At 38.9% G+C, this 13,669-nt stretch overlaps 1 protein-coding gene across 1 annotated transcript; it reads left to right on the top strand.

Annotated features, from left to right (window-relative positions):
- Window positions 1-1,777: 1,777 nt before the first annotated feature.
- LOC123602559 (olfactory receptor 6) lies at window positions 1,778-2,757 on the top strand. The gene has a single exon (XM_045487044.1). It carries the CDS (start codon window positions 1,801-1,803, stop codon window positions 2,755-2,757), a length of 957 nt encoding a protein of 318 aa, XP_045343000.1. The 5' UTR covers window positions 1,778-1,800.
- Window positions 2,758-13,669: the final 10,912 nt, after the last annotated feature.

Below are 13,669 nucleotides of genomic sequence, written 5' to 3'. Positions count from 1 at the left end.
GGAGTAGAGAGAATTAATCAAGTAACACTTCTGACAGTATCAAAATTTTGAACCAGTCTTTGAAGAAGATATAGATGAACTGTACAAATTAATTTGGAATCAAATGTGAACCATTTTATATGTATATATAAAACCATTATATATGTATATATAAAAGTATTTTATATATACATATATACATATACACATGTATATATAAAATACATATACACATGTATATATACATATATATACACATATACATATAAAATACATATACACATGTATATATAAAATACATATAAAAGTATTTTATATATACATATATACATATACACATGTATATATAAAATAGTATAGTATATAGTATATATGTATATATCAAATACTATTATTAGGAGCCATCTAAAAAATAAAAATGTGTTTAATTATTCAAGAGAGCAGACATTCTTCATTCAATTTTTAAGTCCATGGCCCTAAAAATAGGCAAGTAATTGTTAACTACTTTGGCCAGCATCCTGAAAAGACCATCCTGAAGAGTGCACCAAAGGCAGAAATTCTCCTGGTCAGGAGGGTGTTTTCCAGTTGATATTTTATTTTCTCCAGAATTTTAACTACGCTGCTTCCCTGTCCTGCCCTTGCCACTTGTTCCAACCATGATGGTCTTTTGCGTTATAACTGCCTGTGAAACCTGGAAATATGCTGATAAGGAAAATATTTACTCCTAGTACTACCTGACGACATTTCTGACCTAGATCTGAAGGACTAAATCCTGAATCTGACCTCATGATTCTGCTTTAAGATTCATTGTTTGTCTGTTTTGTGCTTTTACCAACTATTAAATCCTTTTTTATTTTTACAAGATTCTTATAATTATCACTTATTTCATCCAGTTGACAATCATAACTTATGTAATGATTTCCTCTTAGGTATCATAATGTTATGAACCTCTTCATACATATGGTTTCTGGTATTAGTTTGAATTAAATTCTCATGAGTAAAATTATCTTAATAAAGGGTATTATTGTTTAATGACTCTTAAACTTGGTATATGGACTTTATAAACATTAACTTTAGCAAAATACATTAATTATTATTAGTTTATCAAAGAAAATTAAAATTTTCCTTTAAACACATTTCCTTTTTTTTTTTTAATTTTTTTTAACGTTTATTTATTTTTGAGACAGAGAGATACAGAACATGAACAGGGGAGGGGCAGAGAGGGAGGGAGACACAGAATCTGAAACAGGCTCCAGGCTCTGAGCAGTCAGCACAGAGCCTGACGTGGGGCTCGAACTCACGGACCATGAGATCATGACCTGAGCCGAAGGCGGACGCTTAACCGACCGAGCCACCCAGGCGCCCCAACCACAGTTTCTAATGCTATAATTTTGTAAGTGGGAAATTATGGTGCTGGGAGAGAATTATATATTTATGACAGCTCAAGCGTTTTTGAATATACAATGATATTAGAGGAATAGAGAGGGTATCTCTTCAGCTTCATTTATGTTTGCCACTATTTTTTTAAAAAATTTTATTTAAATTCTAGTTAACGTACAGTGCAATATTGGTTTCTTTGGATTCTTAACATTGTGTCTTTGGTGGATTTGTTTTCAGGCTCTGTTCTGACATCTGATTTTCTGGGGAGGATCTTGTGGCCTTTCAGGACTGCCAAATCACACCCTGGGACCAGATTGTGGCACTAGGGTTAAGTTTAATGATAAAGTACCTACAGCCTGAGGGCCCCTTGCTACTAATGTGGATCTCATTCTTTGATTTGTGCTATTTTCATTAAATCCTTTGTCTTTTGGTGTCTTAGTCATGTCAAAGGAAAATACCACCTATGTTAGTGAATTCATCCTGGTGGGCTTCCATACTTCCCCTTGGCTACAGGTTCTGCTTTTCCTTCTCTTCCTCATCACCTACCTGTTTGTGCTGCTGGAGAATTTGGTTATCATTCTCACTGTATGGGTTACTGGGTCCCTGCACAAGCCTATGTACTATTTTCTGGGCACCATGTCCTTTCTGGAGACTTGGTATGTATCTGTCACAGTCCCTAAGATGTTGGCTGGATTCCTACTTCGTCCCAATACCATCTCCTTCCTGGGATGCATGATCCAACTCTATTTCTTCATCTCACTTGCCTGTACTGAATGTGTGCTCTTGGCTGCCATGGCCTATGACCGTTACGTGGCTATATGTTGTCCTCTTCGTTATCCAGCCATGATGACCACAGGATTTTGTGTTCAGCTGACCATCAGTTCCTGGGTGAGTGGCTTCACCATCTCCATGGCAAAGGTATACTTCATCTCCCGAGTTGCCTTCTGTGGCAATAATATCTTGAACCATTTTTTCTGTGATGTTTCTCCTATCCTCAAACTGGCCTGCATGGATTTTTCTATGGCTGAGATGGTAGACTTTGTGCTAGCCATTCTCATTCTTGTGTTTCCCCTCTCAGCCACTGTCCTTTCCTATGGCTTCATTGTCTCTACCATCCTGCACATTCCCTCAGCCACTGGGCAGTGGAAGACCTTCTCCACCTGTGCCTCTCACCTTACAGTGGTGGTCATCTTCTATACAGCTGTGATCTTCATGTATGTCCGACCTCGAGCCATTGCTTCATTCAATTCTAACAAATTGATCTCAGCCATATATGCAGTCTTTACTCCCATGCTCAACCCTATTATCTATTGCCTGAGGAACAAGGAGGTCAAAGATGCCATCAGAAAAACCATGTCTAGTGGCCAAGCCCTTTTCTTGAGAGATTGTTTTTGCTAAAGAGACTCAGACATGCCTTCTCTTTTCATTTAACTTAATCTCAAAAAAACACCTACATTAGGTAAAAGTCTGCAATTATAAACACACTGACTTAGTACACAATTGAAGGATAAGAGGCAAAAAAAAAAAAAAATATCACAGGAAATCTCCTTTTCTTTCAGGCCTTAATTAAATGCTTCTTTTTCTAACGTAGTGAGTGAAATAACCAGAACTTTAAGAGACATATATTGGTACTGGAGTTTTAAAATAATTTTATATTTATGAAGATGCTAAAAATAATCAGTTATTATCCAACTAGTTTTTATAGTTCTATCCATTTTGATTTTGTTTTGTTTTTATTAATTTTTTCAATTTTTTTAAATGTTCTATTTATTTTTGAGAGACAGAGAGACAGAGTACAAGTGGGGGAGGGGCAGAGAGAGAGGGAGACACAGAATCAGAAGCAGGCTCCAGGCTCTGAGCTGGAGCTCAACTTTTGGTTAGTCAGCACAGAGCCCAATGCGTGGCTCTAACTCACAAACCGTGAGATCATGACCTGAGCCCAAGTCAGACGCTTAACCAACTGAGCCACCCAGACACCCCAATTTTGTTTTGTCTTAAAAGCCCTCTTTTTCTTAGGGGGAGTAAACAAAAAGAGGTTCTGCTATCATTAACTTCATGGCTAGGACCTGTTTATTGCTTCCTAGAGGGTTAGGGGCCTGGTTCCTTTTATAATCAATTGATGATATCTCATTTTAATCACTTTCTCAAATTTAAGAAAATATGAAAGAAAAACTTCTTTTAGGCTGTAACAGAAATACCGCAAGGTAGACAGCATGCAACACTTACCATGGCAGAGAGAAAGCAAATTTAGCATACATTTGTGTGTATATATGTGTTTGTGTGTATAAATATAGTTATATATTATTATATGCAATATTTACACAAACAATTATGTAATTTCAGAACATAAAAATGTATAGAGTTTCAATAAACTATATGTATTTAATATATAACTTCATGCTTTAGTTTTCTTCCTTTGTTGGAATTTCTACATGTGTAATTTTTCAGATGTTATAGAGTCAGCAGCTAGACCCTCAGAAAACCTAGCAGCAATTCATTAAAGCCCATTCCTTTTCAGGTAAAGGAAGCATTGACATTGACAAGAGGCCACAAAAGTGCTTTTGCTTAGATGGTACTTGGCCTAGATGTGCAGCATTTTCCGAGGTTTCTGAGAACATTCCTCTTCTCATTTGTTTCCTTTTTGATTGTGGAAAGGCAGATGCAATATCCTACTATATACTTTCAGTCAGACATTATAAAATGATAGACAAGAGATAGGTTCTGTCTGGCTCAGCAACAATATTGGATGAGTGAATTAATGAAATATAGTCTGTCGAGAGTTTAAGGATGGCAGGCATACTATTTTACCCCAACACTTTGGAAACCACATTACATAAGTTTAATTGGGTTATTGATACCGTATTTGCTTTGTTTTGACTTTATTTACATTGTAACTACATGGTCTTCCCATTTTGTATTAAGTTTTTGTATAATGTCACATGGGGTTGTTTTAATTTAATTTTATATAGATTATTATATTTTACAGACTGTGGTAGTTTCCAGTTTACCTGAACCTGTTATTTCCTCCTGGTCTTCCTTATTTGTAACCTAACAACTGTACATTCATAATAATATATATAATTTTTATTTTATTTATTTTTTTTTTTACTGTTTGCTTATTTTTGAGAGAAAGAGAGAGACAGAGTGTGAGTGAGGGAGGGGCAAAGAAAGAGAGGGAGACACAGAATCTGAAGCAGGCTCCAGGCTCTGAGCTGTCAGTACAGAGCCCTACATGGGTCTTGAACTCAGGAACTGCAAGATCATGACCTGAGCCAAAGTCAGATGCTTAACCAATTGAGCCACCTAGGTGCCTCTGTACCATTTTTCTTTAGTCAAAAAGAAGCACTATGGGCCATGGCCTTCACACAGGCACTGAAAATAATATAAGATGCTCTATCTTGAATCATATCATTTCTACCCCATCTTAGAATTTTTTTAGTCTTTTTGTCAAAAGACAGCAGTGTTGGGGCGCCTGGGTGGCTCAGTCGGTTTAGCGTCCGACTTCAGCTCAGGTCATGATCTCACACTCTGTGAGTTCGAGCCCCGTGTTGGGCTCTTTGCTGACAGCTCAGAGCCTGGAGCCCACTTCAGATTCTGTGCCTCCCCCTCTCTCTGCCCCTCCCCTGCTCATGCTCTGTCTCTCTCTGTCTCAAAAATAAATAAAAACATTTTTAAAAAATTTAAAAATATAGCAGTGTTATGCTGTATATATTTCTGCTTGAAAATCTTTGTTAATTCCTAATGGCCAATTAGTGCTATTTTTTTTTTCAACGTTTTATTTATTTTTGGGACAGAGAGAGAGAGAGACAGAGCATGAACGGGAGAGGGGCAGAGAGAGAGGGAGACACAGAATCGGAAACAGGCTCCAGGCTCTGAGCGTCAGCCCAGAGCCTGACGCGGGGCTCGAACTCACGGACCGTGAGATCATGCCCTGGCTGAAGTCGGACGCTTAACCGACAGCGCCACCCAGGTGCCCCTAATTAGTGCTATTTTGAAACCTCACAACATTATTTTTTGTTCTTAAATATTTTTTTAATTTTTTTTTAACGTTTATTTTACTTTTGAGACAGAGACAGAGCATGAACAGGGGAGGGGCAGAGAGAGAGGGAGACACAGAATCGGAAGCAGGCTCCAGGCTCTGAGCCATCAGCCCAGAGCTCGACGCGGGGCTCGAACTCACGAACCGTGAGATCGTGACCTGGGCTGAAGTCGGATGCTTAACCGACTGAACCACCCAGGCGCCCCCTTAAAATTCTTTTTAATTTTGGTTAGGTTAAGCAGCCCTGCCTGTGGTCATTTATTATTCTAATCTCAACTATCATCTATATTTATGAACTGACATTCCTTTTCTAGTCTAGACTGTCTGATTTTTAAAGTTTTCTATATAGCCATTAGATCAGTTGTTATACAAATCCTCTGTGTACTTACTTACCTTCTAATTTATTTGGTGAACTGGATTTCCAAGAGAGTTAACTTATTGTTTCTATAACAGTGCATTGTTCTCTGTCCATTTATGATGTGTTTGCTTTTTATGTTTCTTTTACTTTCAAATATTTAAAACATTCAGAAAAGTATAAAAGGGTACAATTAACAATTTCATCCACAACTCAGATTTTAAGAATTAAAGATCAAAAACTATATGTAATTAGGTTTTATATTGTGCTACATATTTAATGTTATACTCCGGTTATAACTATGTTATTTTGTTCAAAATTCGAAGAGTGACATTCAAGAAGGAAAGACAGTGTGACTTGTATCTGAAAAGAAATATGCAGAGAAGGAGGTAGATAGAAAAGGCTACAGTTTTCCTGGACATCCATCAGACAGTGAACCAGCAAGAAAGTGATGGATAAATTGTCAAAACTCAGGGTAGCCAGAAGTTTTCTAGGTGACTAAATTGGTAAAATTTTCCCTTTACTGCAGAAAAATGTATATTGAATGTACAAGTAAGGGTGCAAACAAATAAATAGAACCAGTAAGAGATGTATATTAAGAGATTTATTACATGGAGCTGGCTTATGCAGTTGTGGGGATGGCAAGGCAAATCTGAAATTTATAGGGCAGGCTGTCAGAAAAGGCAGCCCGGAAGTCTCAAGCAGCTAAAGCTGCTTCCCACAGGTGTAACTTCTTTTCCTCAGGGAAGTCTCAGTTCTGCTCTTACAGCCTTTCAACTGATTGAATCAGTCTCCTCTAGATTATCTAGAATAATCTTTCATACTTAAAGTCACCTGATTATGGACTTTAACCACTTCTACAAAATACCTTCACAGCAACACCTAGATTAATGTTTGTTTGAAAAAGTGGGGACTAAAGCCTAGCCAAATTGACACATAAAACTGACCACGACGGTCCATCTCTTGTCAACTTGGCACTCATACACATCTCTTTAAACCACACCCTCTTCAAATAAAGACAATAACGAAGTCATACTTCTACCTACCACAATACAACTTAACTTGTGTATATTCTAACTGAAAATATGCTAACTCTTGCTCCAGAAGATGCAAAGTCCTTAGAGGATGTTTGCTCTTCTCCTGTAACTCAAATATTGTGATATAAAGTTAATTTCTTAACATATCTTATGTTGCGTGGTATAGGGATAAAGGAGATAAGGAATGAAAACGTATTTGTGATATATATATATATGCACACCAAGAGAGGAGGTATTGTTGTACCTCCTAATGGAAACATTCCTTCCTTTGGGACTAAGACCTCTAGGCCAGGAAAGTCACAGGGACAGGATGCAAAAATTTTACTAAGACTCACTAGGGGTAATAAGGAATGGAGCCACTCCTATTTTTACCCCTTGATTGCTGGATATATGCCTATTGGTAGTGGGAGAAATGGCACTATAGATTGGATGCTGATTTAGAGCACACACAGTATCCTGGAGGACATTTCTCCAGCCCTACAAAGTATCACCATCTAGCTGGTACTGTAACTGGCCCTTTAAGAGGTTTTTCCACCATACAATCCAACCAACTACTTCAGTGATGGTGGAGAAAATGGTAAGATCAGTGAATTCCATGAGGATGGGCCCATTGCTATAATTCATTTACTGTGAAGTGTACCGCATTTATTGATCTGAAGCAATGCTATGTGGAATAGCATGACAGTGGATAAGGTCATTCTGTAAGTCCACAGATAGTAGTTTTGACATAAGCATTGCATTTAGGAAAGGCAAATCTATATCCAGGGTTAGTGTCTCTTGCAGTGAGAACACAGTGCTGCCCCTTCCATGTTACAAGTGTTCCAATATAAGACCCATGTCAGAGGGATAGTTGTCTATTTTTTTCATTGATATATAACTTAGCACCTCACATCTGGCACATAGGAGTCCAATAACTATTGAGTAAGAAAATTTAAAAAGAAAACATATCTATGGAGGGAAAATAAAGCAGGAAATCCTGTATGCATTTGTCTTAGTTAATTTTCTCTGAGATACTCACTTACGTTCAGTGAAAGAATTACCTCTTGGGGGAAGACTAAGACAGTCTTGCTTCCACAGCTTTTCTGAGACCATGTAGGGTCTTCATTATACCATGGGTCTTGGAGCAGATTGGTAGTACTAGCCCAAGACATGGTCACTAAATGCACAGTCAGGGATGTGAAAATGGCCCTCTGTTTTCCTTTACAGGTGAAGGGTTCCCTCTGGGCCAGCAGAGCTCATTTACTGACAGAAGAAAGCAGAGGTGGAAGGTCAGGAATCACACCTAGGGGGTTTATTAAAATCCTATCTCCTAGACTAGGATTTCCAGTGAGGGAATAAGTCAGCTGGGGAGAGATTTCCCTTTAAATAAAGCTTCTGGGGGCGCCTGGGTGGCGCAGTCGGTTAAGCGTCCGACTTCAGCCAGGTCACGATCTCGCGATCCGTGAGTTCGAGCCCCGCGTCAGGCTCTGGGCTGATGGCTCAGAGCCTGGAGCCTGTTTCCGATTCTGTGTCTCCCTCTCTCTCTGCCCCTCCCCCATTCATGCTCTGTCTCTCTCTGTCCCAAAAATAAATAAAAACGTTGAAAAAAAAATTAAAAAAAAAAAATAAATAAAGCTTCTGGGGAGGAGAGGGGGATCAAAGTCATTGTCCTCACACAGGAAGGCAAAAGAACCACCCCCAAAACAGGGCCCTGGCTCACTGTGGTCCTCAGGGAAAGTGAGGCCAGTCATTTTAGGTTCTCCTTTTGGGTTTTCTCATATCTCCTTCCTTGGATTTTTCCTTTATTCAGCTTTTCCTTCAGAGCTCAATAGGAGTGGAAGCATTTTTAAAAGCCTAAGCAGTGACCTCAGCCTGACAATTGTTTGAGGGCTAGAAAAATTCCTTTACAGGGTGACTGATCAGAGAAGCAGTCTGTCCTAACTCCTCACACAAGAGAGGAGACAGGCAACCTCTTATTCCTACATGACTCTTCTCTCAGTAGTATTGGCCATTCAGAGACAAGGCTATCCATTCCCAGAGAAGGTCTGCAAAGCCAGAGAAGGCCCTGACTCACTGACCTCCCATACCTCCTCACAGCAGATACTTCCCCAAATTCTGGCAAAAGCCACTTTATTCACCAATTTCTATCTGCACTCCTTGGCTCCCTCATATAAGCTATTACATCTTGCAGTAAAATCCACCAGCAGTGTCTCCTGTCCATCTGAGGTAAGGACTTTATCTTTGGGAGATATGGCTTCCAGGCCATAAAAATAATAATAATAATTAATAATAATTAATAATAATAATAATAATTAAGGACAAGGAATTTTTTTTAAAAATTAATGTTTATTTTTGAGAGAGAGAGAGAGAGACAGTGTGAGCAGGGGAACGGCAGAGAGAGAGGGAGACACAGATCCGAAGCAGGCTCCAGGCTCTGAGTCACCCAGGCACCCAGGGCTAGGAATTTTGAATATGGGTCTGGAATGTGTTGAGCTGGATAATGTAAGTCAGCTGACAGAAATAAATACGTAGATAATACAGAATATTGTAATATTGTCATTGTGATGCATAAGTTACTTTTAATTCTAGTATAGATGCTAAAACTATGCACTTTGCAGGAGAAAACAGTCCCTCAGTTTTTTCCCGCTAAGTCAATACCTCTTTCCTTCTATCTATCTCATTCATCTATATACACTGAGCAAATGGACTTCTCATTCTTATGGGATTTTCTGGTTCCTTAAACACTCTCAATTCTTCTATTTATCACCTCCCAAACTGGCTTTTCTTGATTTATTTCCATTGCAAATATCTAGCCAATCACCAATTATTATTGTTTCTGCCTCCAACATGTGTTTATTATATATGTGCTATTTTCCTGATCCATCTTACCTGGATGACCACAATCACTTCTGGACATATCTTTGTTGTTGTTCCAAGTTTGTATTTAAATTCTAGCTAACATATAGTGTAATATTGGTTTCAGGAGTAGGATTTAGTGATTCATCACTTCCATATAATTCACTCTTGTCCACCTTCTACCCATTACTCTTTCAACTATAACCCTACAACTATAAGGGTTACTTTAAAAACTTTTTTAATGTTCACTTATTTTTGAGAGAGAGACAGAATGTGGGCAGGGGAGGCACAGAGAGAGGGAGACACAGAATTTGCAACAGGCTCCAGACTCTGAGCTGTCAGCATAGAGCCTAACCCAGGGCTCAAACTCACAAACTATGAGATCATGACCTGAGCCAAAGTTAGATGCTTAACTGACTAAGCCACCCAGGCACCCCTAAGAGTTACTTTTAAAAATTGTCTGATGTCACACCTGTGTGTGTGTGTGTGTGTGTGTGTGTGTGCGCACTGCATTCCATATCCCCTAGAAGTACAAGCATGATTTGGAACATACCTATCTCTCCAAATTTATCTCAGTTACTACCTGCCTCATCAGTCTTCATTTAGCTTCTCAGAAATTACAAGCTGTTTTCTATTTCAGAGATTCTGCATATAATGCATTATATGCTCAGGAGCCTCTTCACTCGTCTTCATTTGAATCATTTATACTCATCTTTATTTTTTTAATTTTTTTTGTTAATATTTATTTTTGAGAGACAGAGACAGAGCACAAGGAGGAGAGGGGCAGAGAGAGGAGACACAGAATCAGAAGCAGGCTCCAGGCTCTGAGCTGTCAGCACATATTCTGACGTGGGGCTCAAAGTCACAAGCCCTGAGCTGAAGTCGAACACTCAACCAACTGAGCCACCCAGGCGGCCCCTATGCTCGTCTTTAAAAACTGAGCTTGAAATTCACACTCTCAGAGAGGTATTTTCTTTTCTGTCTTTTTTTTTTAAATAAAAATAGTATTTTTTATCAAGTAGAATTACTCATCTACTGAGCTTGAAATTCACACTCTCAGAGAGGTATTTTCTTTTCTTTTTTTTTTTTTAAATAAAAATAGTATTTTTTATCAAGTAGAATTACTCATCATGTGAGATGGGGCATCCCTTCTGTGAAGGCAGAAAGGGAGAAACATGATTTGATTGACACAGAAGAAGAGTAGAAATAGTCTCCCTTTTCTCATATTCTAAGCCTGCATAATACACAAAATATAATCCCTGGAGGATATTAACCATGTAAATCCTTGGATTGAGAGTAAATTGTTCTTCAAGTGTTCAAAAGATGAGCAAACATTTCTACTAAATTTTAACTTGATAAATGAGCAATTTTGCAATACAAATAGTATGTGAGGTCGAACATCACATGATCATAACTGAGCCAATGGTTCTTTTCTGTCTTTCTCTCTCTCTTTCTCATTGTGGGATTGTTGGTGATCATCTCCCATGCTCAGATCCTGGGTCTCAGACTGCGGTGTTTAGCAGAAATCAGTGACTTTTCAGAATGTTGGAAGATGCCCACAACTGACACTAGTGTATTTTTTGTCACTTCAAAGAACCTATGGACAGTCTTTTGCTTTTCCATTCAAGATTAAGCTTAGAAATGCTTTGCTTCATTCTAGGTCAGGCTGCCTGAAGATATAGACCCTTCCTCTGCTGCCTTCTTGCCAGTTACATTTTTTAAAATATAATTTATTGTCAAGTTAGCTAACATACAGCGTATGCAGTGTGCTCTTGGCTTCAGATATAGATTCCCATGATTCATTGTTTACATAAAACACCCAGTGCTCATCCCAACAAGTGCCCTCCTCAATGCCCATCACCCATTTTCCCCTTCCCTACATCTCCCCCGCCATCAACCCTCAGTTTGTTCTCTGTATTTAAGAGTATCTTATGGTTTGCCTCCCTCTCTGTTAGAAACTAATTTTTCCCCTTCCCAACTCCCATGGCCTTCTGCTAAATTTTTCAAATTCCACATATGAGTGAAAACATGCTATCTTTCTTTGACTTATTTCACTTAGCATAATACCCTCCAGTTCCATCCACGTTGTTGCAAATGAAAAGATTTTATTCTTTCTCATTGCCAAATAGTATTCCAGTGTATATATAAACCACACCTTCATTATCCATTCATCAGTCAATGGACTCTCTCTGCCCCTCCCCCACTCTGTCTCTTTCTCTCTCTAAATAAATAAATAAATAAACAAACATTAGATATGTTCTTTCTATACCGACGTTCTTGAGGGTTTTTATTAAGAAAGATGCTGTATTTTGTCAAATACTTTTTCTACATCTATTGACAGGATCATATGTTTCTTATCCTTTCTTCTACTAATGTGATGTATCATATTGATTGATTTACAAATATTGAACCAGAGAGGTATTTTCTTTAAATTTTTTTAATGTTTATACATTTTGAGAGACAGAGAGATATGGAGGATGAGTGGCAGAGAGAGGGGGAGACACAGAATTAGAAGTAGGCTCCAGGCTCTGAGCTGTCAGCACAGAGCCCAACGTGGGGCTTGAACTCATGAACCGTAAGATCATGACCTGAGCTGAAGCTGGATGCTTAACCAACTGAGCCACCCAGGCGCCCCAAGAGGTATTTTCTTAGTTACCAATCTACATGAGAACCACTATCTCTTCTTTTTCATTATGATAATTTTCACAGTTTGTGATTACACCTATTATTTTTAGAGAGGAGAGGAGGTGCAAGTGAGTGAGGGGCAGATAGAAGGAGAGAGAGAGAGAGAGAAGCAAGGCTCTCCCGAAGCAGGGCACGAGCTCACCTGATGTGGCACTTGAACTCACAGACTGTGAGATCATGAACTGACCTGAAGTCAGATGCTTAACTGACGGAGCAACCCAGACGCTCCTACACCTATTTTTCAATGCCGTTCATAAGAACGTAACTGAAGATAAGTGCTCCTCAAGATAAGTGTACACTTATCTTTTTTTTTAAATAGTTTCCTTTTTTAAATGTTTTTATTTATTTTTGAGACAGAGAGAGACAAAGCATGAGTGGGGAAGGGGCGGAGAGAGAGGGAGCCACAGAATCTGAAGCAGGATCCAGGCTCTGAGCTGTCAGCACAGAGCCCGACGCCGGGCTCGAACTCACAGACTGTGAGATCGTGACCTGAGCTGAAGTCGGACCCTTAACCAACTGAGCCACCCAGGAGCCCCAAGTGTACACTTTTCTTGATGAGCAGTGGGTAATATATAGAATTGTTGAATCCTCTATTGTACATCTGAAACCAATTTAATACTATGTGTTAACTGTACTGGAATAAAAATTTTAAAAAATGAAGACTGTGCCTGGGTGGCACAGTCGGTTAAGCATTGGACTCTTGATATCAGCATAGGTCATGATCTCAGGGTTCGTGAGTTCAAGCCTCCCATCAGGCTCCCAAGAACCTGCTTGGGATTCTGTCTCTCCTTCTCTCTGCCCCTGCCCCGCTTGTGCACTCTCTCTCTCTCTTTCTCTCTCTCTCTCTCAAAATAAAGATATAAACTTAAAAAAAAAAAGTAAAAATCAGAGATGGTGAAAAAAAAAAGAATATAACTTAATGTGGTCAGGTGTTCTATATGTTATGTATTCCACTCTATGCTTGGGAGCTATCTTGTGCTTGGCACACAAGAGGCATGGGAGGGGATGGTTCTTTCTCTCTCCCAAAATTTGCTTCGATGTCAAGGAAATAGTAATGTAAGACACCTAGTCTTTACTCTCTCCTCATTTCTTCTCAAGGAAGGGAGGAACATAATCCAATTACAGAATGAACTGAGATAAATTTCTTTTTTTGAAAGATACAATTGCTAGTACTTGGCCTATCCTGTTCCCCTTTCCCACTATTCCTTCCTTGTGGGAAAACTGACTTATTCCTATATTGCCTGTGATTGCAAAGGTAATTATGTCCATTTGGGGGTTGGTATTAGGAAACCCATTGCTGACTGACATATAGGCTTCATTCTCAAATTTCTGTTTTATGAAAAATAGGGGAGACACTTT

Source organism: Leopardus geoffroyi, chromosome D1, assembly GCF_018350155.1.
Source record: "Leopardus geoffroyi isolate Oge1 chromosome D1, O.geoffroyi_Oge1_pat1.0, whole genome shotgun sequence".
Lineage (NCBI taxonomy): Eukaryota > Metazoa > Chordata > Mammalia > Carnivora > Felidae > Leopardus > Leopardus geoffroyi.
Note: the sequence above shows the minus strand (reverse complement) of the source record. Positions and strands in the feature narration are given on the sequence as shown.